At 36.7% G+C, this 27,620-nt stretch overlaps 1 protein-coding gene across 3 annotated transcripts in view; it reads left to right on the forward strand.

Moving 5' to 3' along the window:
• Positions 1–27,036, forward strand: part of PKD2L2 (polycystin 2 like 2, transient receptor potential cation channel) — a 41,863-nt gene extending 14,827 nt beyond the window's left edge. The window contains exons 8-15 of one of the 3 annotated variants that reach the window (XM_070374391.1): positions 8,097–8,193; positions 8,697–8,878; positions 16,769–16,889; positions 17,909–18,010; positions 19,609–19,673; positions 20,291–20,345; positions 26,238–26,350; positions 26,787–27,036. In XM_070374391.1, coding sequence (XP_070230492.1) covers positions 8,097–8,193; positions 8,697–8,878; positions 16,769–16,889; positions 17,909–18,010; positions 19,609–19,673; positions 20,291–20,345; positions 26,238–26,350; positions 26,787–26,883 — 832 coding nt within the window. In that variant the 3' untranslated portion in view covers positions 26,884–27,036. Of the gene's footprint in view, positions 1–8,022; positions 8,194–8,696; positions 8,879–16,768; positions 16,890–17,908; positions 18,011–19,608; positions 19,674–20,290; positions 20,346–26,237; positions 26,351–26,786 lie in introns of all 3 variants that reach the window. The other 2 variants (XM_070374390.1, XM_070374392.1) reach the window with 2 other exon arrangements.
• Positions 27,037–27,620: the final 584 nt, after the last annotated feature.

Genomic DNA, 27,620 nt, shown 5'->3' on the forward strand with positions numbered 1-27,620 from the left:
TCTCAGAGACTTCTGGGACAATACCAAATGCACCAACATTCAAATTATAGGGGTCCCAGAAGAAGAAGAGAAAAAGAAAGGGTATGAGAAAATTTTTGAAGAAATTATATAGTTGAAAATTTCCCCAACATGGAAAAGGAAATAATCAAGTCCAAGAGGCACAAAGAGTCCCATACAGGATAAACACAAGGAGAAACAGGCCAAGACACATACTAATCAAACTAACAAAGACTAAACACACAAAGAATATTAAAAGCAGCAAGAGAAAAGCAACAAGTAACATACAAGGGAAACCCCATTCGCTTAACAGAAACCCTATACACTTTCAGCAGAAACTCTGCAGGCCCGAAGGGAAAGGCAGGATATATTTAAAGTACTGAAAGAGAAAAATCTACAACCAAGATTACTATACCTGGCAAGGATCTCATTCAAAAATTGTTGGAGAAATAAAAAGCTTTTCAAACAAGCAAAAGTTAAGAGAATTCAGTACCACCAAACCAGCTTTAAAACAAATATTAAAGGGACTTATATACTCAAGAAATACAAGAGAAGGAAAAAGATCTACAAAATCAACCCCAAACAATTAAGACAATGGCAGTAGGAACATATATATCAATAATTTCTTTAAATGTAAATGGACTAAATGCTCTAACCAAAATACAGATACTGGCTGAATGGATACAAAAACAAGACCCATATACATGCTGTCTACAAGAAATCCACTTCAGACCTAAAGACACATATAGACTGAAAGTGAGAGGATGGAAAAATATAGTCCATGCAAATGGGAAGCAAAAGAAAGCTGGAGTAGCAATCCTCGTATCAGACAAAATAGACCTTAAAATAAAGATTACAAGAGATAAGGAAGGACACTACATAATGATCAAGGGATCAATCCAAGAGGAAGACATAACTGTAAATATCTATGCACCCAACATAGGAGCACCTCAATACATAAGACAATCACTAACAGACATAAAAGGAGAAACTGACAGTAACACAATAATAGTAGGAGACTCTGAACACCCCACTCACACCAATGGACATATCATCAAAACAGAAAATTAATAAGGAAAGACAAGTCTTAAATGATACATTAGAGGAGATGGATCTCATTGACATCTTCAGGACATTCCATCCAAACGCAGAAGAATACACTTTCTTCTCAAGTGCACATGGAACACTCTCCAGGATAGATCACATCTTGAGTCACAAATCAAACCTCAGTAAATTTAAGAAAATTGAAATCGTATCAAGCATCTTCTCTGACCACAGTGCTATGAGATTAGATATCAATTACAAGAAAAAAACTGTAAGAAACACAAACCCATGGAGATTAAAACATGTTTCTAAATAACCAACAGGTTACTGAAGAAGTCAAAAGGGAAGTTAAAAAAATTCTAGAAACAAATGACAATGAAAACATGACAACTCAAAACCTACGGGATGTAGCAAAAGCAGTTCTAAGAGGGAAGTTTATAGCAATACAATCCTACCTCAAAAAATAAGAAAAACATTGAAAAGACAACCTAACTTTACACTTAAAACAACTGGAAAAACAACAACAACAACAAAATCAGTAGAAGGAAATAAATCATAAAGATCTGAGCAGAAGTAAATGAAAAAGAAGTGAAAGAAACAATAGTAAAGTTTAATAAAACTAAAAGCTGGTTCTTTGAGAAGAGAAACAAAATTGACAAACCTTTAGCCAGATTCATCAAGAACAAAAGAGAAAAGAATCAAATCAACAAAATTAGAAATGAAAAAGGAGAAATTACAACAGACAATGCAGAAATACAAAAGATTATAAGAGACTATTGTGAACAACTATATGGCAATAAAATGGATAATCTGGAAGAAATGGGCAGATTCTTAGAAAAGTTCAATCTTCCAAGACTGAACCAGGAAGAAATAGAGGTTATGAACAACCCAATTACAAGCACTGAAATTGAAGCTATAATCAAAAATTTCCCAGAAAACAAAAGCCTAGGACCAGATGGCTTCAGAGGAGAATTCTATCAAATATTTAAAGAAGAGCTAATGCCTAGCCTTCTAAAACTCCTTCAAAAAATTGCAGAGGAAGGAACACTTCCAAACTCATTCTACGAGGCCACCATCACCCTGATACCAAAACCAGACAAAGACAACACAAAAAAAGGAAACTACAGGCAAATATCACTGATGAATATAAATGCAGATATCCTCAAGAAAATTTTAGCAAACAGAATTAAGCAACACATCAAACAGCTGATACACCATGATCAAGTTAAGTTTATTCCAGGGATGCAAGGATTCTTCAATATATGCAAATCAATCAATGTGATATACCATATTAATAAACCGAAAGATTAAAAAACATATGATAATCTCAAAAGATGCAGAATAAACCTTTGACAAAATTCATCACCCATTTATGATTAAAACTCTTCAAATAATGGGCATAGAAGGAACCTACCTCAACATACTAAAGGCCATATATATGATAAGCCTACAGCAAACATTATTCTCAATGATGAAAAACTGAAATCATTCCCCCTAAGATCAGGAACAACACAGGGTGTCCACTTTCACCACTGCTATTCAACATAGTTCTGGAAGTCCTAGCTACAGCAATCAGAGAAGAAAAAGAAATAAAAGGGATCCAGATCAGAAAAGAAGAAGTAAAGCTCTCACTGTTTGCAGATGACATGATACTGCACATAGAAAACCCTAAAGATAGGATCAGAAAATTACTAGAACTAGTTAGTGAATTTAGCAAAGTTGCAGGATATAAAATCAATACACAGAAATCACTTGCATTTCTATATACCAACAATGAAAAATCATAAAGAGAAATTAAGGAATCAATCCCATTCACCATTGCAACAAAAAGAATTAAATATCTACAAATAAACTTACCTAAGGAGACAAAAGAACTATACACAGAAAATTATAAGACACTAATGAAAGAAATCAAAGATGACATAAACAGATGGAGAGATATTCCATGTTCCTGGGTAGGAAAAATCAATGCTGTGAAAATGACTATACTACCAAATCCAAACTACAGATTCAATGTGATCCCTATCAATTTACCAACATTTTTCACAGAACTAGAACAAAAAATTTTATATGGAAACACAAAAGACCCCAAATAGCCAAAGCAGTCTTGAAAAAGAAGAATGGAGCTAGAGGAATCAACATTCCTGACCTCAGATTATACTACAAAACTACAGTCATCAAGACAGTATAGTACTGGCATAAAAACAGAAATATAGACCAATGGAACAAGATAGAAAGCCCATAAATAAACCCATGCTCCTATGGGTACCTTAGTTTTGAGAAAGGAGGCAAGAATATACAATGGGGCAAAGACAGCCTCTTCAATAAACGGTGCTGGGAAAACTGGACAGCTACATGTAAAAGAATGAAATTAGAACACTTCCTCACACCATATACAAAGATAAACTCAAAATGGATTAAAGACCTAAGTGTAAGACTAGAAACTATAAAACTCTTAGAGGAAAACATAGGCAGAACAGTCAATGACATAAATCAAAGCAAGCTCCTCTATGATCCACCTCCTAGAGTAATGGAAATAAAAACAAAAGTAAACAAGTGGGACCTGATTAAACGTAAAGGCTTTTACCCAGCAAAGGAAACTATAAGCAAGGTGAAAAGACAACCCTCAAAATGGGAGAAAATAATAGCAAATGAAACAACTGAAAAAGGATTAATTTCCAAAATACACAAGCAGCTCATACAACACAATGCCAGAAGAACAACCCACCCAATCAAAAAGTGGGAGAAAGACGTAAATAGACATTTCTCCAAAGAAGACATACAGATGACTAACAAATACATGAAAAGATGCTCAACATCGCTCATTATTAGAGAAATGCAAATCAAAACTACAATGAGATATCACCTCACACCGGTCAGAATGGCCATCATCAAAAAGTCTACAAACAATAGATGCTGGAGAGGGTGTGGAGAAAAGGGAACACTCTTGCACTGTTGGTGGGAATGTAAACTGATACAGCCACTATGGAAGACGGTATGGAGATTCCTTAAAAAGCTAGGAATAAAACCACCATATGACCCAGCAATCCCACTCCTAGGCATATACCCCGAGGAAACCAAAACTGAAAAAGAAACATGTGTCCCATTGTTAATTGCAGCACTATTTACAATAGTTAGAACATGGAAGCAACCTAGATGTCCATCGACAGATGAATGGATGGAGAAGTTTTGGTACAAATACACAATAGAATCTTACTTAGCCATAAAAAGGAATGCATTTGAGTCAGTTCTAATGAGGTGAATGAACCAAGAACCTATTATACAGAGTGAAGTAGTCAGAAAGGGAAAGATAAATATTGTATTCTAATGCACATATACAGAATCTAGAAAATGGTACTGAAGAATTTATTTACAGGGCAGAAGTGGAGAAAAAGACATAGAGAATAGATAGAATAGATAGGACACTGAAAGATGAACCCCCCAGGTCAGCAGGTGCTCAATATGCTACTGGAGATCAGTGGAGAAATAACTCCACAAAGAATGAGACGGAGCCAAAGCAGAAACAACACGCAGCTGTGGATGTGACTAGTGATGGAAGTAAAGTTCAATGCTGTAAAGAGCAATATTGCATAGGAACCTGGAATGTTAGGTCCATGAATCAAGGCAAATTGGAAGTGGTCAAACAGGACATGGTAAGAGTGAACATCGACATTTTAGGAATCAGTGAAGTAAAATGGACTGGAATGGGTAAATTCAACTCAGATGACCATTATATCTACTATTATGGGCAAGAATCCCTTAGAAGAAATGGAGTAGCCATCATAGTCAACAAAAGAGTCTGAAATGCAGTACTTGGATGCAATCTCAAAAACGACAGAATGATCTCTGTTTGTTTCCAAGGCAAACCATTCAATATCACAGTAATCCAAGTCTATGCCCTGCCCAGAAGTGCTGAAGAAGCTGAAGCTGAACGGTTCTATGAAGACCTACAAGACCTTCTAGAACTAACACCCAAAAAAGATGTCCTTTTCATTATAGGGGACTGGAATGCAAAAGTAGGAAGTCAAGAGATACCTGGAGTAAAAGGCAAATTTGGCCTTGGGAGTACAGAATGAAGTAGGGCAAAGGCTAATAGAACTTTGCCAAGAGAACACACTGGTCATAGCAAACACCCTCTTCCAACAACACAAGAGAGGACCCTACACAGGGACATCACCAGATGGTCAACACCAAAATCAGATTGATTATATTCTTTGCAGCCAAAGATGGAGAAGCTCTATACAGTCAGCAAAAACAAGACTGGGAGCTGACTGTGGCTCAGATCATGAACTCTTTATTGCCAAATTCAGACTGAAATTGAAGAAAGTAGGGAAAACAACTAGACCATTCAGGTATGACCTAAATCAAATCCTTATGATTATACAGCAGAAGTGAGAAATAGATTCAAGGGATTAGATCTGACAGAGTGCCTGAAGAACTATGGATGGAGGCTCGTGATATACAGGAGACAGGGATCAAGACTATCCCCAAGAAAACGAAATGCAAAAAGGCAAAATGGCTGTCTGAGGAGGTCTTATTTATATAGCTGTGAAAAGAAGAGAAGTGAAAGGCAAAGGAGAAAAGGAAATCTATATTCATTTGAATGCAAAGTTCCAAAGAATAGAAAGGAGAAATAAGAAAGCTTTCCTCAGTGATCAATGAAAAGAAATAGAGGAAAACAATTGAATGGGAAAGATTAGAGATCTCTTCAAGAAAATTAGAGATACCAAGGGAACATTTCATGCAAAGATGGGCACAATAAAGGACAGAAATGGTACAGACCTAACAGAAGCAGAAGATATTAACAAGAGATGGCAAGAATACACAGAACTACACAAAAAAGATGTTCACGACCCAGATAATCACAATGGTGTGGTCACTCACCTAGAGCCAGACATCCTGGAATGCGAAGTCAAGTGATCTTTAGGAAGCATCACTACGAACAAAGCTAGTGGAGGTGATGGATTTCCAGTTGAGCTATTTCAAATCCTAAAAGATGATGCTATAAAAGTGCTGCACTCAATATGCCAGCAAATTTGGAAAACTCAGCAGTGGCCACAGGACTGGAAAAGGTCAGTTTTCATTCCAATCCCAAAGAAAGGCGATGCCAAAGATTGCTCAAACTGTGCACAATTGCACCCATCTCACACACAAGCAAAATAATGCTCAAAATCCTCCAAGCCAGGCCTCAATAGTACATGAACCGTGAACTTCCAGATGGTCAACCTGGATTTTAAAAAGGCAGAGGAAACAGAGATCAAATTGCCAACATCTGTTGGATCATGGAAAAAGCAAAGTAGTTCCTGAAAAACATTTACTTCTGCTTTATTGACTACGCCAAAGCCTTTGACTGTGTGGATCACAACAAACTGTGGGAAATTCTTCAAGAGATGGGAATATCAGACCACCTGACCTGCCTCCTGAGAAATCTATATGCAGGTCAAGAAGCAACAGTCAGAACTGGACATGGAACAACAGACTGGTTCCAAGTTGGGAAAGGAGTACATCAAGGCTGTATATTGTCACCGTGTTTATTTAACTTATATGCAGAGTACATCATGAGAAATGCTGGGCTGGATGAAGCACAAGCTGGAATCAAGATGGCCAGGAAAAATATCAATAACCTCAGATATGCAGATGACATCACACTTATTGCAGAAAGTGAAGAACTAAAGAGCCTCTTGATCAAAGTGAAAAAGTTGGCTTAAAACTCAACATTCAAAAAACTAAGATCATGGCATCTGGTCCCATCACTTCATGGCAAATAAATGGGGAAGCAATGGAAACAGTGAGCAACTTTATTCTTGGGGTGCTCCAAAATCACTGCAGATGGTGACTGCAGCCATGAAATTTAAAAATGCTTGCTCCTTGGAAGAAAAGTTATGACCAACCTAGACAGCATATTAAAAAGCAGACATTACTTTGCCAACAAAAGTCAATCTAGTCAGAGCTATAGTTTTTCCAGTAGTCATGTATGGATGTCAGAGTTGGACTGTAAAGAAAGCTGAGCACCGAAGAATTGATGCTTTTGAACTGTGGTGTTGGAGAAGACTCTTGAGAGTCCCTTGGATTGCAAGGAGATCCAACAAGTCCATCCTAAAGGAAATCAGTCCTGAATATTCATTGGAAGGACTGATGCTGAAGCTGAAGCTCCAATACTTTGACCACCTGAAGCAAAGAACTGACTCATTTGAAAAGATCCTGATGCTGGGAAAGACTGAAGGCGGGAGAAGGGGACAACAGAGGATGAGATTGTTGGATGGCATCACTGACTCGATGTACATTAGTTTGAGTAAACTCCGGGAGTTGGTAATGGGCAGGGAGGCCTGGCATGCTGCAGTCCATGGGGTCACAAAGAGTTGGACACGACTGAGGGACTGAACTGAACTGATACGTATACCTATGGCTGATTCTTTTTGAGGTTTGACAGAAAACAACAAAAGTCTGTAAAGCAATTATCCTTCAATAAAAACTTAATTTTTAAAACATTGTTAAAGAGTCCTAAAGGGGGTTATTTTTTTGGAACTGTAAAAAAATTTTTCTTAAGAGTGAAAAATATTAAACTCTTAGGTATCATGTAGTTAAATGGAGCAAAAACTCTTATAGCCTAGTCAGAATTATATAATCATTTTATATATTGGTGTTTTATGCCTCAAAGAAACAAAAAGGCATATAGATTTTCCAATATATATAGCCAATATTTTGTTACTTTTATGATAATTATGCTACATTAAAGTTATGTCTTTGGAGAAGGAAATGGCAACCCACTCCAGTACTCTTGCCTGGAAAATCCCATGGATGGAGGAGCCTGGAGGGCTACAGTCCATGGGGTTAAAAAATAAATAAATAAATAAATAAATAAAGTTATGTCTTATCCTTTCCTTTTGGTTGAACTTCTGATGAAGTTTTTCATGTGTTTGTTTATAGGCTACACATTTAGAGGTAGAAATGATATCTAACTCTTCTTATTTTCCCATTTAGTTATGTTTTTCGACTGTTTTCTTCAGCTTATACTCTAATATGCAAATTTATCGCATGATTGGACGACTGTTAAGAAATACTGAAAAATATTCAGATTTCTATTTTCTTGCATACTGGCACATTTATTACAACAACATAATTGCCATAACCATCTTCTTTGCATGGATAAAGGTATTTATATTTTATCAGATATAACAGATTAGATATGTTTTATTACATTAGATAAAAGCCTTCCCTGGTGGCTCAGATGGTAAAGAGTCTGCCTGCAGTGTGGGAGACCCAGGTTCGATCCCTGGCTTGGGAAGATCCCCTGGAGAAGGAAATGTCAACCCACTCCAGTATTCTTTCCTGGAAAATCCCATGGATGGAGGAGCCTGGCAGCTACAGTCCATGGGGTTGCAAAGAGTTGGTCATGACTGAGCGACTTCACTTTATTACATTAGATAATAAGAACTCAAACTACAAAGTTATGGAAAAAAAAAAAAAAAAGATACTCTTAACTATACAGTAATTTTTAAAAGTAGTTTGGCTTTGTGATGATTGCTGGCAAATCCTCAAACATCCTTGACCATCATTAAGCATCTCTCTTAATTTGAAGCAGATTTCTTCTGAAATTAACTTACTCTAAGTATAATCTTTAGTATTCTATCTCAATTAATTTTGTTCTTTTTCAGATATTCAAATTCATAAGCTTTAATAAGACAATGTCTCAGCTGTCATCAACCTTGTCACGATGTATCAAAGACATAATAGGATTTGCTATCATGTTTTTTATAATATTCTTTGCTTACGCTCAGTTAGGATTTCTTGTTTTTGGATCACAGGTTGACGACTTTTCCACTTTTCAAAATGCCATGTAAGCTCTTAGTATAAATATATTTTCCAGTTTATAACAAAAAATCATGAATATGCCTATAAGTAGTGACATAAGCTTTAATAAATTTTAAAATGGTTTGATATTTTCACTGATGGCTAAATATCTGTTATACTCAAAGTGCAGTTAGACATTGAAAGATCCAAATTGAAGGTGTTATCCACTCTTCACTTGTTACTAGGTCAAGTTAGAAAAATAATTTTTTACTATTCTAGAAGTGAAAATTTTATCTAAGTTAAAAAATATTGGCTCCATTTCTCCATAGTATCTATTCTCTGGGCAAAAGAAGTGTTTCCTTTAGAGGGCATCTTTAGAATCCTTTCATTGATATTGACTTGATTGTCCTTTGCTGATCTGGCAAAGCTGAATTTTAAAAATAGCTTTATACACATAAAGCAATTAGCAGATAACTAACTTATAGAACTGACTAGGTAGAATGCCTAGAAAAGTATTCAGGCTCTTCTTTAGAAGTGAGTAATTTTAATAAATTGACTTCCATTTTTGAGTAGGTAAAACAAGTTGTCTGTATAAAAATAATTATATGTGTGTGTGTGTGTGAGAGAGAGAGAGAGAGAGAGAGAGATTGTCTAACACAGGGGTCCCCAACCTCTGATCTGATGGAGCTAATGTAATAATAGAAAAAAAATGCACAATAAATGCCAGGTGCTTAAATCCTCCTGAAGCCACCCCTGCTTCTGCAGTCCATGGAAGAATTGTCTTGCACGAAACCAGTCCCTGGTGCCAAATACTTTGGGCTCTGCTGGTCTAAAATATCAGGTCTCAAAAATGTGTTCTGTACAATCTAGACTAAGATTTTCTGGGGGAAATAGTTTAATATTTAAGAAAGTTTAAGAAATTTCCCATCACTCTTGGAAATTTGTAGTCCATGGTAACATAGGGCTCTGAGAAAAACTGTACTACTTTCTTCAGTTCAGAATTCCTCAAATTGTCCATGGTCCTTTTACTCAATTGGGAGTAAATTTTAGTGCATTCCATGGGATCACAAAGAGTCAGACATGACTGAGCAACTGAATTTAGTCGGGAAAATCTCATTATCCACATGTAAATAATTGAAGTACCACTGTTTGAAATTTAATAACATTTTTTCTGAAATATCCTTTACTAAACAAGAGGATAGAATTCTACTTTCTACGTCTGCCACTAGCTATTTAATTTTTCTAGATCTTAATTTCTTTGTCTGTAAATGAATGGGCTGAACTAAATCTCTCCCAGAGGTCCCTTCCAACTACAAATGAGAAGTCTAACTAGTTTACCCTGAGTCAATGTTTGCAGTTTCAACAACTTCTTGGTCCCTTCCTAGGATCTTAAGTGTAGTAATAAAACTAATTAATACTGGACATTAAATATGAATGTAATAATCTACAGGTTGGAAATGTGTCTTACCTTGGATAATGGGAGGAAAGAAAGTATAAGACACAAATTAAGCAGACAGAAAGGTTCAGAATGGATTGAGGGAACTTCTGCTTTTGGTAATGATGTGCAAGGCTATTCAAATCAATCTCTTCACAATTTATGAGTGTCCAAAATCAGAAAGCAAGAACCCAGAGAAGTAGCTCCAGCATCCAAAGCTATTCTTCCCTGAAGGCTTTTTTAAAGCTGATAAAGATTTTAAGCTGTTATAAAATTTACCATCTTAACTACTTTTAAAACCATTTCTAAGAGTGAAGTACATTCGTATTGTTCAATCATCACCATCATTCACCTCCAGAAATCTATCTTGCAAAACTGAAACTCTCATATTCATTAAACAGGAATTCTCCATTTCTCCCCCTATTCCAGCCCCTGCAACCATTAGTGTACTTTTTGTCTCTCATTTTGATTACTTGAGGTAATTCTCATAGAATCATACACTATTTGTCCATTTCTAATTTATTCCACTTAGCATAATATCGTCAACAATGTTGTAGAATGTGTCAGGATTTCCTTCCTTTTTGAGGCTGAATAATATTCCACTGTGTGTTACACACACATCACATTTTGCTTTCCATTAATCTGTCAATGACACTTGAGCTGCTTCCATGTTTTCATTCTTCTGAATAATGTTACGGTGAGAACATGGTGTACAAATCGATTTGAGATCCTACTTTGAATTCTTTTGGGTATATACCCAGAAGTAGAATTTTGGATCATATGGTAATTTTGAATTTTCTGAGGAACTGCTATACTGTTGTCCACAGTGGACACTGAATTTTACATTTCTTCTAACGGTGCATAGAGGTTTCACTTTCTCCACAGCCTTATCAAAAATTATTTTGTTTTGATGGTAGCCATCCTAATGGGTGTGAGGTATAGTATCTCATTGTGTCTTGGATTTGCATTTCTCTACTAATTAGCAATACTGAGCATTTTCATATGCTTATGCCTATGTTGGTCCACTTGATGACGTCTCGTAAGTCCCTTAAGGCTCTGTTCACTGTTTCTGTAAACTCTTCTCTTTCTGTTCCTCAGACTCAGTTATTTCAATGGCCCTACCTTCAAATTCACTAATTTTTTTTTCTGCCTGCAAATCTACCTTTGAATCCCTCTAATGAATTTTCATTTCAGTTATTGTACTTTGCAGCTCTAGAATTTCTTTTTGGTTTGAGGTTTTCTTTTTCCTGATATTTCCATTTTGTTCATACTTAGTTTTCTTGACTTTCTCCAACTTGTTTTAGTTCTTTGAGAATCTTTAAAATGGTTAGGTCTAGAAGTCTACCATGTGGTCTCACTCAGGGATAGTTTTTGTTGATTCACTTTTTCCCTTTGAATAGGCCATACTCTCCTTTCTTTGTATGCCTTGTCATTTTTTGTTGTAAACCAGATAATCACGATGGTGTGATCACTCACCTAGAGCCAGACATCCTGGAATGTGAAGTCAAGTGGGCCTTAGAAAGCATCACTACAAACAAAGCTAGTGGAGGGGATGGAATTCCAGATGAGCTATTTCAAATCCTGAAAGACGACACTGTCAAAGTGCTGCACTCAATATGCCAGCAAATTTGGAAATTTCAGCAATGGCCACAGGACTGGAAAAGGTCAGTTTTCATTCCAATCCCAAAGAAAGGCAATGCCAAAGAATGCTCAAACTACTGCACAATTCTCAAAATTCTCCAAGCCAGGCTTCAGCAATATGTCAACCGTGAACTTCCAGATGTTCAAGCTGGTTTTAGAAAAGGCAGAGGAACCAGAGATCAAATTGCCAACATCCGCTGGATCATGGAAAAAGCAAGAGAGTTCCAGAAAAACATCTATTTCTGCCTTATTGACTATGCCAAAGCTTTTGACTGTGTGGATCACAATAAACTGTGGACAATTCTGAAAGAGATGGGCCACTTGACCTGCCTCTTGAGAAACCTATATGCAGGTCAGGAAGCAACATGGAACAACAGATTGGTTCCAAATAGGAAAAGTACGTCAAGGCTGTATATTGTCACCCTGCTTATTTATCTTATACAGAGTACATCATGAGAAACGCTGGGCTGGAAGAAGCACAAGCTGGAATCAAGACTGCCAGGAGAAATATCAATAACTTCAGATATGCAGATGACACCACCCTCATGGCAGAAAGTGAAGAGGAACTAAAAAGCCTCTTGATGAAAGTCAAAGAGGAGAGTGAAAAAGTTGGCTTAAAGCTCAACATTCAGAAAACAAAGATCATGGCATCTGGTCCCATCACTTCGTGGGAAATAGATGGGGAAACTGTCACTTTATTTTTTTGGGTGCCAGAATCACTGCAGATGGGTGACTGCAGCCATGAAATTAAAAGAGGCTTACTCCTTGGAAGGAAAGTTATGACCAACCTAGATAGCATATTAAAAAGCAGAGATATTACTTTGCCAACAAAGGTCTGTCTAGTCAAGGCTACAGTTTTTCTAGTGGTCGTGTATGGATGTGAGAGTTGGGACTGTGAAGAAAGCTGAGCGCTGAAGAATTGATGCTTTTTATTTTTAAATTTTACATTAATTGTATTAGTTTTGCCAAATATCAAAATGAATCCGCCACAGGTATACATGTGTTCCCCATCCTGAACCCTCCTCCCTCCTCCCTCCCCATACCATCCCTCTGGGTCGTCCCAGTGCACTAGCCCCAAGCATCCAGTATCGTGCATCGAACCTGGACTGGCAACTCGTTTCTTACATGATATTTTACATGTTTCAATGTCATTCTCCCAAATCTTCCCTCCCTCTCCCTCTCCCACAGAGTCCATAAGATTGTTCTATACATCAGTGTCTCTTTTGCTGTCTCGTACACAGGGTTATTGTTACCATCTTTCTAAATTCCATATATATGCGTTAGTATACTGTATTTATGTTTTTCCTTCTGGCTTTTGAACTGTGGTATAGGAAAAGACTTTTGAGAGTCCTTGGACGGCAAGGAGATCCAGCCAGTCCATCCTAAAGGAGATCAGTCCTGGGTGTTCATTGCAAGGATTGATGCTAAAGCTGAAACTCCAATACTTTGGCCACCTCATGCGAAGAGTTGACTCATTGGAAAAGACCCTGATGCTGGGAGGGATTGGCAGCAGGAGAAGGGGCCAACAGAGGATGAGATGGCTGGATGGCATCACCAACTCAATGGACCTGAGTTTGAGTGAACTCCGGTAGTTGGTGATGGGCAGGGAGGCCTGGCGTGCTGCTCATGGGGTCACAAAGAGTCAGACACGACTGACTGAACTGAACTGAAACATTTAAGTCTAACAATGTGATAATTTTGGAAATCAGTTCATTTCCCTTCCCCAGGGCCTGCTATGTTTTCTGCTGTGGTTTTTCATTGTTGACTGTCTCCATGCTGAGGATCAGCCTGAGGTGTAAACTTAAAAGGTCTTCTCAGGTCTCTTCTGAACCTGTGCCATTCCTTGGGCATGCATAGTGATTTTCTAATTTCCTCCACATATGCAGGGGGTTTTGTGTTTATTTTTTCAGTGTCCTAGTCTTTAATGTCTGGTTCCCAAAGGGAAGAAAGAAAAAAATGAAGAAGGAAAGGGCATTGAGCATCTAAATCCCAAGGACATTGCTTCGGCCAGAGAGGGAGGGACTTGCAACCAATGTAGTGAGATACCTGCCTCGTCATCAGCAGCAATCAGAACACAGACCCCTGATGTTTGGACAATCCAATCCTTCTTGCCCACCCTGGCTCCCACAAGCCATGCACAAGCTGCTCCAGGAATACACGCAGGGCCACCTGCCACGGGCTGAGGGATTGGAAGTGCACGTGCACGCGCACACATGCTCACTCAGTCACGTCCAACTCTTTACGACCCCATGGACTATAATCCGTGGCTATACACCAGGCTCCTCTGTCCATGGAATTTTTCTGGCAAGAATGATGGAGTGGGTTGCCAATTCTTCCCCGAGGGTTATCTTCCCAACTCAGGGATCAAACCAGAGTCTCCTGCATTGGGAGATGGATTCTCTACCACTGAGTCACCTGGGAAGCCCAGGAGGTGGGTAGCTGCTGTCAAACTAAAAGTTTAAATTTACTCAAATTGTCCAGTCCTTTCCTAGATGTTGCAAGCCAACAGACTCTACAGAGTTCATTTCAAATGTTACATCAGATTGTGCCAGTGAGACTGTTGTCAAGGTGGTGAGACAGATTCCTAGTGCTCCTTACTCCATCTTCCCCAAAATCTCCATTGTGAAGGCATTTTTGCTGATCCAGGAGAAAGTTAAGAAATTGTGTCCCTAGTTACTTCTCAAGGAGGAGACAGAAGAGAAACCCAGAGCCTTTGTGTGTGTGTTGGAAAGTAGGGTAGGGGGAGAAGAGCAGTGTGTGATAACCTTGCCACACATAAAGCAGGGATCTGAAGTGCTACAGCCTCAAGTTAAAAATAAATCTCTCAGTGACTTGAAGTCGGGGTTTAATCACCTAGGGATTAAATGAGCTTCACCTATCCAGGGAAGCTCATTATCTTGAACTTGGTTTAAGATAGCCCCAAGCTAGAATGTCCATATACACCTGCAGACACATATACAAATCTCTCTGGAAAACAGTATCTTCATCCCAAGTCCTTCAAGTATAATTTTCTGCTCATGGTCAAAGATAACCTCATATAAAAGGAGGAAAAAATCATAAGAACTAACAGATACAACAGACAACAGAAACAAACTCATAGACTTCAAATATAGTAATAGTAATATATTTAGAGAAATAAAACACAAGTCAGAAAATATCTTTAGAGAACAGGATAGTGTAAAAAGTGGCATATTTGAAAAAGTATCAAATACTTATCATTTCTTAAATACAACTTAAGCATTAAAAAATCAAATTAAAAACACTTAAATAAAACCTCATATTCTCCTATGCCAGAGAGAAAAAAGTTTGATTTGCTAAGAAACTTTGGTCTCCTAATTCAGCATTTCTCTGTCATATGTAAAAAGCATTTGAATTCAGTATTAGAAACTAGATAAATACTTTACATATGATTTAGTCAGGTCTCAGGTACCAAGGATGAAATTCCAGAAAACTCGAGTCCTAGGACTCCAAATAGCTGATTTCTTTGAATACATTTTCTTCCTTTATTGTACACGGTGCTATGGTTCCCTTCATGTGATTGGCTTAAAAAACAAGAAACATTCTTTTTCAGTCCTTTGACTGAAAAAAATCATGCAAAGTGTCTGTTGTTCAATCACTAAGTTTTGTCCAACTCTTTGGAACCTCATGGACTATAGCACTCCAAGCTTCCCTGTCTTTCACTGTCTCTTGAAGTTTGCTCAAACTCATGTTCACTGAGTCAGTGATGCCATCCAAATATCTCACCCTCTGTCATCCCTTCTCCTCCTGCCTTCAATCTTTCCCAGCATCAGCGTCTTTTCTAATGAGTTGGCTCTTCACATTAGGTGGCCAAAGTATTGGAGCCTCAGCTTCAGTCCTTCCAATGAATATTCAGGGTTGATTTCCTTTAGGATTGACTGGTTTGATCTCCTTGCAGTCCAAGGGACTGTCTAGAGTCTTCTCCATTACCACAATTGGAAAGCATCAATCCTTTGGCCTTCTGTATGGTCCAACTCTTGCATCTGTACATGACTACTGGAAAAACGATAGTAAAGTGTCTACATACTAGTAAAAACTCCTTTCCAGGTTTCCCCTTAAAATACATATATATTAACATATATATTACATTTTTATAATTTTTAACGTATCTCTGGTATGTCTGGCAATACCACTGCAAATTAACGATGAGAAAATAAGACTTCAGGTTATGAAATCCTAATTCTACCTCTCCTACTACTGTTCATTTGAGGCCTTAATTTCTTAATTTTTCCATCTATAAAATGAAGCTTTATAACATTTTCAATGCTATTTCACATCAAAGCCAAGTTTTTATATTTATTGGAGAAAATAAAACAAAACTCAGGCTCATGTTTGAGGATCATTACCAGCACTTGCTTGAGACTCGACAAGTGATAAATTGTTGGCATCCTTACACTTCAGTAGAGGAGCAGCAGAAATTAAGCGTATCATTGATAAAAGAAGTTGTAGGGTTCTCGGGTCTATTTCCAAGATGAAAGTCACTTTTGGGGAAGGTCAAAGTATCCTAAGTTTTATAAGGGCACAGGAATGGCTAAGGAGGTAACTGTCAAGACAAGCTGGTAAGGAGGAATCTCAAGGTTCAAATCTTGGAGGTGAACACTGGGTTCACATTGGTTAAATAAATTGAAGCCCCATCATTTCCTAAACTATATGTTCAGCTATTAAGTCTTGCCTTCAGGGGAATTTTCTACACCCAATTGTATGCTAACAAAACTAAAGCCAGAAAGCACATACTATTTATGCAGTTAGGTATTTTTCCTAGACACATTAGTAACCATTAGTTGTCATGTATGTATGAAGAGATATAATATTTTCTAATGCTTTTCTTTATCCCCATAAAAGATTCACGCAATTTCGTATAGTTCTTGGAGATTTTAATTTTGCTGGCATTCAGCAAGCCAATCGTATCTTGGGACCCATTTACTTCATCACTTTCATCTTTTTCGTGTTCTTTGTCCTGCTGGTAAGAAAGATCGAATATACTCCCTTTTTTTGCTTATATTTTTCAGAATAAAAAACATAATTACTAATTTAGAAGAAATTACAGTATCACTCCTTAGTTGTCAGAACACTTACATTTATTAAGAACTGTGTAGATTTCTAGTAATCCAGCAAGTCTAAGTGATTTTAAGTTGTCCAATGGAGAATGTGACCATAATAGTTACCATCTGAGTGTTTACTGTATGCCAAGAGTTCCTAAATCTTTTACACATATAACTTGAATGTCCCAGGTCTCTCCAGCCTGGGATATTTCACACCAGTAAGTATGAATCAGGTCATTCATATTCTGCCCATCACAACAGCTTTTGGCCCTTATGGCTGAAAGCTCACACCTCTGTCATTTTTATGAGTCCCCAGAATTTATGAGTCTCTCACATGTGCTGGGGACAAACCTATTTGGCCTTCTTAATCAAGGAACTTGCTTTTCTACTCAAAGCACTGCTACTGTCCTCCATGACAACTTTTTTTTGGTCATGCACAGCAGTTATACCCTGATGGTGGGCAGGAGTCCTCAGAGCAACAGATCTGGGCCACAGAGAAATGTGGAGAGGTGGGCTTGAGATTAAGAATACTCTCTCCACAATTCTGTGTTAATCTGCACACTGGTAGTTTTAAGAGCCCTAGTAAAATTGTACATTTAAACACTCTACAGAATTTTAAAGGAAAAAAAAAAAAACCCTATGAACACATACTATTCTAAGTATCTAACATTAATAAATTTCTATATATTAACCAGTTTATATGCACTATTTTACATTCTGTTTTTCCCATTTATCATAAACATACTTGCCCATATCCACACACTAAATATTTCCCATTCCACTACATTTTTTTATATATAGTCTGAGAGCCATCTCTCTCTTACTGAGCATGTTACTTTTAAAATTTAAATCTAATTTTACAAATCCCAGCACCTGTCAAAGCCATTAACTTTTAAACTAAATTTTTACTGAAATACTTCATTTGACTTTTTCTCCTCAGAACATGTTCTTGGCAATAATTAATGATACCTATTCTGAAGTGAAAGCTGACTATTCAATAGGCAGAAGGCCAGATTTTCAACTTGGTAAAATGATTAAAAAGGTATGTATATCAAATTCTCCTCACCAGAATTCTGAGGCCAATCTTGTTTGGTTGATACCCCAAGTGGTAGTGCAGGGAGGGGTTTTGGGTTTTTGCTTTGGAAGGCAATGGCACCCCACTCCAGTACTTTTGCCTAGAAAATCCCATGGACGGAGGAGCCTGGTAGGCTGCAGTCCATGGCGTCGCTGGAGTTGGACACGACTGAGCAACTTCACTTTCACTTTTCACTTTCATGCATTGGAGAAGGCAATGGCAACCCACTCCAGTGTTCTTGCCTGGAGAATCCCAGGGACAGGAAGCCTGGTGGGCTGCCGTCTATGGGGTCGCACAGAGTCGGACACGACTAAAGCGACGCAGCAGCAGCAGTGTTACTCGTATTTGTACTGTTTCACTACCAGGAGAAATGTTCTCTGGCTTTAAAAATGTGACCAGAAAGTATTTCAGAGTTCAAGTATATCAAAAAGCTATTGATCACTAAATGCAAAGCGCTATTTTCTGTATGGAAATATCTTCTTATCTGTTCTAGCCTCTTTCCTTGCCAGCCCAGTTTGGATCATATCACTTCTCTGCTCAAAATTCTTCAAAGTTTCCCTGGGCTTGTCAAAATTAAGTTCAAATTCTTTATTCAAACATTCAAGGGACTTCTCTAGTCTCAAAGTGTCAATGTATCTTTATTCATTATCATTTAAGTATACAATTTTTACTTTCTATGCTTCCATTTACAGCACTGCATGCGCCAGCTAATATTTTGAGCACATGCTTGCTCTCATTGTGTCCTCTGGGCCTCTGCTCATGTCATTCCCTGACATTGCAGGAATATTCCCTCTGCTCTCTCACTGACATTCTATTCTCCCTGTCAGAGAGGAATCTTCCTTTTCCTCTCAACATGTATTATGAATTGTAGCAGAGTCATGTGTATACCATTCTATCTCTGCACATCCTCAGCTCTAACCATAGCATTTCACATTCAAAATGTCCTATTAGCTGTGGGGTTCAGGGGCGCTTAAGAACTCTGTCCAAGAACTTATCTGTGAAAGTAATCTATTAATATGTTCCCCAATGAGATTCCCATGTGGCTCAGCTGGTAAAGAATCCACCTGCAATGCAGGAGACCTGGATTCAATCCCTGGGTTGGGAAGATCCCCTGGAGAAGGGAAAGGCTATCCACTCCAGTATTCTGGCCTAGAGAATTCCATGGACTATAGTCCATGGGGTGGCAAAGAGTCAAACATGATTGAGAGACTTTCACTTCACTTCACTTCATTTCAGTGAGCTTAACTGTGGGGTTTTTATCTTTTATCTCTTGATTATGATGTTGGTTATGTGCACTAAAGTATTAATATCATCAATGCAATAAACAATAGTATTTTTAAAAGATTTTCCCCAAAATTCAAGTGTGATGCCAACTTTTTCACCAGAGGCAGAAACTGTAAGTAGTGATAAGGTGAAAGAAGGATAACCATAGTCTTTGCCTCTACATTTCTTAGGGCAGCAAGCCCCTAAAGGCAAGCATTCCCTCTTTCCTTTACCTTAGACAAAAATTAAAACTACAGAATATATTTCTTATGAACTTTTAAACTATTTTAAATTATGCCCAGAGTTACAACAATGCTCTTGAAAAACTCAAACTAAAAAAACCTGAAACAGATGAAGACAAGAAACGGTAAGATGACTTTTCTTCAATTTTTAACTTACCACTTTAAAGCTCTATATTAGAAACTTACAGTGAGAGTAAGGTTTTGATTATCAACCACCATTTGATGTGCTGATTCTAAATAAGTTGTTAAGACATCAGTAGCACCTCATAATTTCTGAGTGTCATGAAACTCTAATTTAAAATGAATATAAGGCATGCCATGCCACTCAGAGAAAGCTTTAACAGATAGCAACAGGATTTAACACCTTTAATAGGAAAGTAATGTTCCTCTTAAAAAGGTAAGAAATTATTTTAGTACATGCACATTAACACGTTTTTAGCTACTGAAGTAAACAAATTTTTACACAAAATATTTAAGAATATACTTACATTTATTGCATCATTTTGGTGTCAAAATGCTTCCCAAATACAGATCTCTGGAAGTGGGACATAATATAAACATGTTTTTACAGCCAGAGATATGATACTTTAGAGAACTTATTAATGACAACACTGTCTAAATAATTAGTGTTATCAGAAAGAACAGAAATGTAATTCATCCTTAATATAGATCTGGTAGTATTTTATACTGTCATTTTCCTTTTTACTAACATATGCCTCTGTTTTTTATTTCATATTCTCAGTATGGAAAACAAAGATTTGGCCGAAAAAGCCAGAAGAGAAGGTTTTGATGAAAAAGTAAGATTTTAATTTTTTCATAAAGAAGTGATAGCTTTATTAGAAAAAGTTCTTATTAAGAACTGAATGATTTGCTTTCTTCAGAGCAGTAGTTGCTACCTCCAGATTTTTCCCAGGATCTAGATCCTTTTTTATTTAGGACAAATTGTTTGGATTCCAGATATTCCTTCTCCCTTATCGGTGCTCTTTGCCAGACACCCTCATCCTATAGCTGTACCCTTCACTGTGGGATTAGCACACAGAGTTTAATGAGTATATTCTATTGAGATAATTATGTAATCATTCTCTTATAATCATTAATGTGATGAATCACTTCAATGATTTTTGCTGTGTTTCAAAGTTGTAACGTATCTATTCAACAAATGACAACATATATATGTTTACTAAATAATTATCAAGCAAATCTTCACATACCACTACCACCCAAGTGAAAAAATAGAACACTGCTCTACTTCTGGATGCTTCCCACTCTCCAATATACTGAGAAAGAGAACAGCAAGATTGAGAGATAAGTATGTACACTGCTAGAGTGAGGGTTCTCATTATCAGACAACGGAATTGCACAAATGGAAAGGTTGAAGGTTAAAATGAACGTTGTGTTGGATTAGAATCGCAGGAGTGTCTATATGTGAATGTATCTTCTAGTTCTGTACATTGAGAAAGCTAGAGTGACATCCTAGTAGCGATGACACAAGTGTCCAGACCTTGGGTTTCCAAATACCATGCTCCTCTAAAAGGAACCAGTGCTCCTTGGAAATACAGTTAATTCCAGGACTGGAAAGTACAGGTGCTTTGTACTATATACTCCACATAGAATGATGGAGATTTCATAAAAGGACACAAAAAGTCAATGTGGATGGGGCTCCCATTGGCCAAGTCTGGGACTATTTAAGCACTGTAATGAATAAAAGAGGAGTCCATGAGTCCACACTGATCTAAATATTTACATGAATAAAAGTCTGAGGAAGAACAGTACATTTCCATACCTCTCCACAAAATACTTAGTACCAAAAGAAAAGGAATAATGTTAGGGTAGAGAAGTCTGGAATCAGTACCATTAACAGTACCAGAACTAAACTAAAATCACATGCCACCTGATAAAACACTGAGAGAAAACACAATCTCTTCTACAAAATTTTCAGAGATGCATAACATGACAAAACACTACATAAAAGAAACTGAGGGACATTTCTAGAAAATACTGGCCTATCTTCTTCAGAAGTGTCAAGGTCATGAAAGTCAAGGTAAAGCTGAGGATCTACACCAGACTGAGATTAAAAAACAGGTAAACACAGTGCATAATCCTGGACTGGATCCTTTTACTATAAAGGCCATCACTGGCACAACTGGGGAATTTGAATGGGGAACTGAGGATTTAGATGGTAATAATCCATCACTATTAATTTTCTGACTCTGATGCTTATACTGTGTGCCTAAAGAAGAATGTCCTTATATGAGGAAAATACACACTCAAGTATTCAGAAGTAATAAGGCATTTGTGTTGGCAACGTTAAATACTTCAAAGGATAAAAAGTATTTGTGTTGTTCTTACAATTTTTCTGTAAGTTTGAGATTCTTTTAAAAAACAAAACTATCTTAAAAAACAAAACTATCATTCAGCAAGCCATTTCGGAAATAAAAGACAACATAAACTTTTAAAAGACATCTACTGTGTACCTGGGAAAAAATACCTAAAATGAACATGAGACTTATCCAAGTAAACTTAGATTTACTTAGAAATCTAAGAAAATTAGATTAGCACATCATTCAGCACCATATATCAACAAAACACCTACAATATATGCAAGGAAAGAAAATGTAAGCCAGGATTTTTTTATATCCAGCAAAGCTGTGCTTCAAGTAGAAAGGCTCAAACAGTTTTGAAATGTAAAAACTTGGGGAAAACCACTGTATTCCTGAGGATTCTATGTGAGGATCATCTTCAGCCAAACAAGAGATGATTGAGATATTTTAGAAAAAGAAGGGAGAAGATACAACACAGAAAAAGCTGACTACTTATTTCATATGTAATAGCTAAAATGCTGAAGAATTCTCATTTAGAGTTAATAACCAAAAAGAAGAAGCTTTACATATTTAAGAGTATAGTAGTAAATACGATATTGTTTTATTAATTTTAAAACATTTTTCCATATTTTAATATCTTTGAAATTAAGATGTACCTTATAATTGATAACGTGCCATATTTTAGCTGGTGGCAATATTTTTCCTAAACAGCACATAGAATGGTGTAATGGGTTTTATGATAGACTCCATCTCTTAGATACAACAAAATATGGTAATATGATTAAATATATCTGGGAAGTAGAGAGGAAAGAAATGAAGAGGAAGAAATTACAACCCAATTTTTGTTGAACTTCTTTGGTTCTTGTGGAGGGAACCAAAACAAGAGAGGGATGACCTAGGATGTATGAAAAGATACATGACCACAAAAACAAAAATACATACATTCCTAAAAGGAAGCAGTACCAAAACTGAAGATATATCACATGGTAAGATTTTAAATATACCTTAAAACAATATAACTGTGACCAGATATATCTGATGTATCAGTAAAGACAAATAAGCTTAATTTACTTTAAAAGAAAATGTTTTCAGATTGAATCACAGAGCAACACCTAATTCTATGTTATAGCCTAAAATATATACCTAAAACAAAGTGACTTAGAATAGTTAAGTATAAAAGCATGAGCCAAGGTAAAAAGGCAAGCAAAATTATCAGCAGATACAACATAATATAAGTCAAGGTAGAATTCTAAACCAAAAGTTCTAAATGAGACAAAGGGCACTTTATAAGGCTAAGATCAACTTTAATAGTCATGATTATCTATGCACCAAATAATATGGCATCAACTTCCATAAAGACTACTAGACTTAAGAAAATGGAAAACACTTAAGAATGCACTAAAAGTAGAGAATAGATCAAGAAAAAAAAAATGAAAGGACTTAAAGATATGTATGTGATGAATAAAGTGATTGTACAGTTATGTATTAACCTGTGTACTCTCAGAAGATATACCTGGTTTTTCAAAAATCCACTCATGAAAATAGATACTTTGGGCCATAGAGAAAACCTCAATAAATTGAAAATTTATCAAAACTGAGCCCAAAAGAGACTTTTAAATCCATTCTATAGAAGAAATAAAGTCATCAAAGAACTACTTCTAAAGTAACACACATATACCTGTGGCGGATTCATTTCGATATTTGGCAAAACTAATACAATACTGTAAAGTTTAAAAATAAAATAAAATTTAATAATAAATAAATAAATAAAGTAATTCAGGCCCAGATGGTTTCACAAGGGAATTTTACCAAATTTTTAAGGAATAAATAATTTCAAGTTATTTGATTTGTTCCAGAGTGAAGAGAAAACTGAAAACTTCTAAACTATTTTTATAAAGCAACTATATAGTGATTCTAAGAACTGGTAAAGGTTGTATTCTTCAAAAAACAAAACAGAAAAAGAAAATATCACATATATCATAAAGCAAAAATCCTAGATAAGTATTAGCAAACAGGATCCAACAGAATACCATATGACTCAGATAGGATTTATTCTAAGAATGTAAAGATGATTTAAAACTATATAATCAACTAAGTAACATAATTCATTCTATTTATAAATCAAAACAGGAAAATCACATTATTATTTTCCATAGATGCTGGGTATTTGATAAGATTCAACATCAATTTTGAGCGGGAAAACAAAACAGGAATCAACGGACTCTTACTTGACATGATAAAAACAAATTTACCTCACCCCAAAGCTAGCACCTTACCTAACAGGGAAACACTGGACATGTCAAGGACAAGACAAAGATGTATTAGAAGGATCAGTCAGAAGAATTAAGCAGGAGAATTACACGAGGAGTACAAGAGTTGAAAAGGAAAAAGTAAAAACTACCTCTATTTGAGATATGATTCTCTTTTTCAGGTATACAATGAACTGAAAAATTATGACAAAAACATTAAGTAGTAGGAAAAAATAATTTACATAAATACAGTCGTCATGTCATATATGCAAACATCAATCAGTTCATTAAATAATAGAAGAATCTATAAGAGCAACAAAATAAAAATGCCCAGGGATTAATTTTTAAACATTTAAAAACCAAGATAAGGAAAAATTGAAAACATTCCTTAAAAACAAAAAACACCTTACCAAATGACATACTGCATGTATGAGTGAGGACCTAGTCAGGAAAATGGAAATGATACTATGTATTTCAAACAGAGAAAATTACAGAGAATTGGTTACACAGGTACTGGAAGACAGAAACAGTAAAAAACACTGAAGCAACTCACAAATAGTAACTGTAGAAGGATACTACCACTCCCAGGGCTAAGGTTACAAAAGGTGGGTTTATCAGAACCTAAGACACTTAAGAAGGGGCCTGGAGCTGTTGTTCAGGCCTCTGGGGTCACCTCCACCCCACCTCTACTGCTCCTGATACTTCTTAGGGAGTGTGATGAATCTAATTCTGGGGAAGCCAAAAGAAGCTGGACCATTGCAGCCTGGAGCCAAACACTGCTGGAGATAACTATACTATCACGTGCAGAAGCAATGCTGATAGAAAACAAGAACCTTCTCCCTGCCATCATCCAATAAGGCAGAACCTAATAAATCTGGTAGCAAGAGAGTCTGGGGAATGAGGTTTGCAAAGCATGAGACCCAGCATCAAAGCATATAAAAGAGCATATGTAAGAGTATAAGAGGGCAAATTTTCAGTTGAGAGATATTAGATGAATGGTCAGCCCAATTCACCCCTTTGGCAATTTAGTACACACTTGAACTTCCATAAAATGACAATATTTCTAGTTTCCATCTAATAAGATGGAACTATCCTATATACAAATGAAAGCACTCTTATTTTTTCCCCAGAAGGGGAGAAGCAAAGTACCAAGAGTAACTGTGGCCACCTCTGGATGACATTAAGATCTTTTCAACTTGGATCACAATTCCTTAAGAACTCAATGTATAAACTAAACGAGTTTATTTTTAGACATGGAAGTATTAAGAGGCACTGCTCAAAGAATTCCCTGGCTTCCAAACACAGCCCTCTCAGCTCATTTTGTAGCAACACCAATTTCTCCTTGGTAACTGGGATGAGTCACCTCAGTGACTTCTTTGCCTGCTCATTCAGTAGCCTGAGGAATCCCAAATAGCCTGAGGAATCCCAAATAGCCAGGTGGTGATCTAAAACTCAAGTCAACTGTGTCCCTTGGTGGAGGTACACAATCTACAAGGGTCTGTTTCTTTAGACCTTCTCAGTTACCAACCAGTCATCAGTTAGGGTCCAGTCCGAAAAACAGAAACATGTTACGTAGTTCAAAAAGAGGGGTTACATCACAGAATTCATTTCTGAGCATGAAAGAACTGCAAGAACCACTGTGGAACGCCCAATTAATCCACAAACAATTCTAAGCAGTTATCACCTACAGGGAAGAGGTGGAGTGACTAGAACCTAGGAGCCTGTGCAAATGCCCCCACCTAGTTGCTGCTCTATGAGGAAATGTATTATTTATCTATGAATGTCAAGGAAAGCTTCATAGAAAACTGATGGTTGAGATGGGTTTTTTGAAGGATTTGAAGGATGTATATTTCACCAGGAAGTGGAATGGGAATAAGCCAATATTCATAATTTTAAAAACCCTAACCCTGCTAACCAGTTTTAACACCAAGTTCTCTTGGTGACTCTGCTTATGCATAAACCTCAAAACCAGGCAGAGCAAAAAGCCAGAGCAGCTCAGAAATCACAGCCCTGGAGAGTAAAGTTTAAGATTCTCAACCCTGTGATGCTTATGTGCCATAGGCCTGAAATAGAGAAAAATATAAAGGTTGCAGCACATGCTTTTCCTCTAACTTTACAGGAGATTCAAAGTGCAGAGCAGATGAAAAAATGGAAAGAGAGGCTTGAGAAAAAGTATTATTCTACAGAAATTCAAGATGACTACCAGACTGTCACTCAACAAGAATTCCGAGAGTAAGCATTTGTTCTAACCAGGGTACTATGGAATATCACGATATGAGGACTGGGGACATCCCATAATTTTCCTGAACCCAGAATCTTATTCTATTAAGATGCCACATTTTCCCCCAGTTTTACCCAATTTTAAAGTAACATAGAAAGCATAAGACTCCATTTATTTAAATGGAAGGTGAGAGGAAGACCAATTGCTTTTGTCCTTAACATATCTAAATAACAGGAAATGCCATTTATACTTGACATGCATAGCAAATACTGTGCTCCACACAGCTTTAGAATATTAGATCTGTAACTGACCATACTAGGCATGTTTTGGGACCTTAAAATATTATCCTCCCAAAGTATTTCACAATAGGCACTAATAACCTACTGTCTCCTTAGGTACAAAAATGTTACTGACTCATTCTCTATCTCCTTCTAAATTATCCTCTAGCCTCTTTTTATATGCTGTGGAGCTGGAGAAAGAATTACACTATGTCAGTTTAAAACTAAACCGAGTGATGAGGAAGGTTTCAGCTCTACAATACTGAAAAAAAGTGGAGGTGAGAATCTGTGGTACAATCATGGCGCATTTCTAACAATTTATTCCTGAACTGAGTTAGTTCCTAAATTTGTCCCCATTTCGGGTACATTTTAAAAGCACAAAACCAGCCACCATCAAACTATCATCAGGGTCAATGATAATCATCAAATTATTTCTAGGAATGGGACACAATATACAATCTATGCACATTACAATATGCCTCCACAATACATACACACAGGTACAGGTAAAGACTTTTATAATGAGATTTATTATTAAATTCTAGGGATGAAAATGCAAAGTATAAAATAATATTGCTTTTAGTTCTTGGGGCAGGTCTCTAAGTAAATGGTTTAGTAAGTAAAGACACTTTTCACAGTGTTACACAGAGTATAAGAACTGCTGGTATTCTCATCACACACCATGTTCTAACTTCATGGGCCAATAAACGTTTAGAATCCTAGAAAACCAATATATAAGACCCCAGGTAAAATAATCTCACCTCCATTCTTCCTAGCTGGAAGTCTCCTGGAAAAAGGCAAAGTGCAGAACAAACATCCCAACCACCTACAGAAATTTCACTAATATCTTCAAATGACAAATTCATCTAGACAGTCTAAAGTAACACATTTGAAATTTCTCAAAAGTGCTTCCTCAATTACTTTATAAAGCAAAATATCCTTGAAAAAGAAAAGAGCAAAGCAGGAGCTTTAGGGTTATAAAAATGCAAGTTATGTTTGGAAA

This window comes from Bos mutus, chromosome 7 (genome assembly GCF_027580195.1).
Source record: "Bos mutus isolate GX-2022 chromosome 7, NWIPB_WYAK_1.1, whole genome shotgun sequence".
NCBI classification, from domain to species: Eukaryota; Metazoa; Chordata; class Mammalia; order Artiodactyla; family Bovidae; genus Bos; species Bos mutus.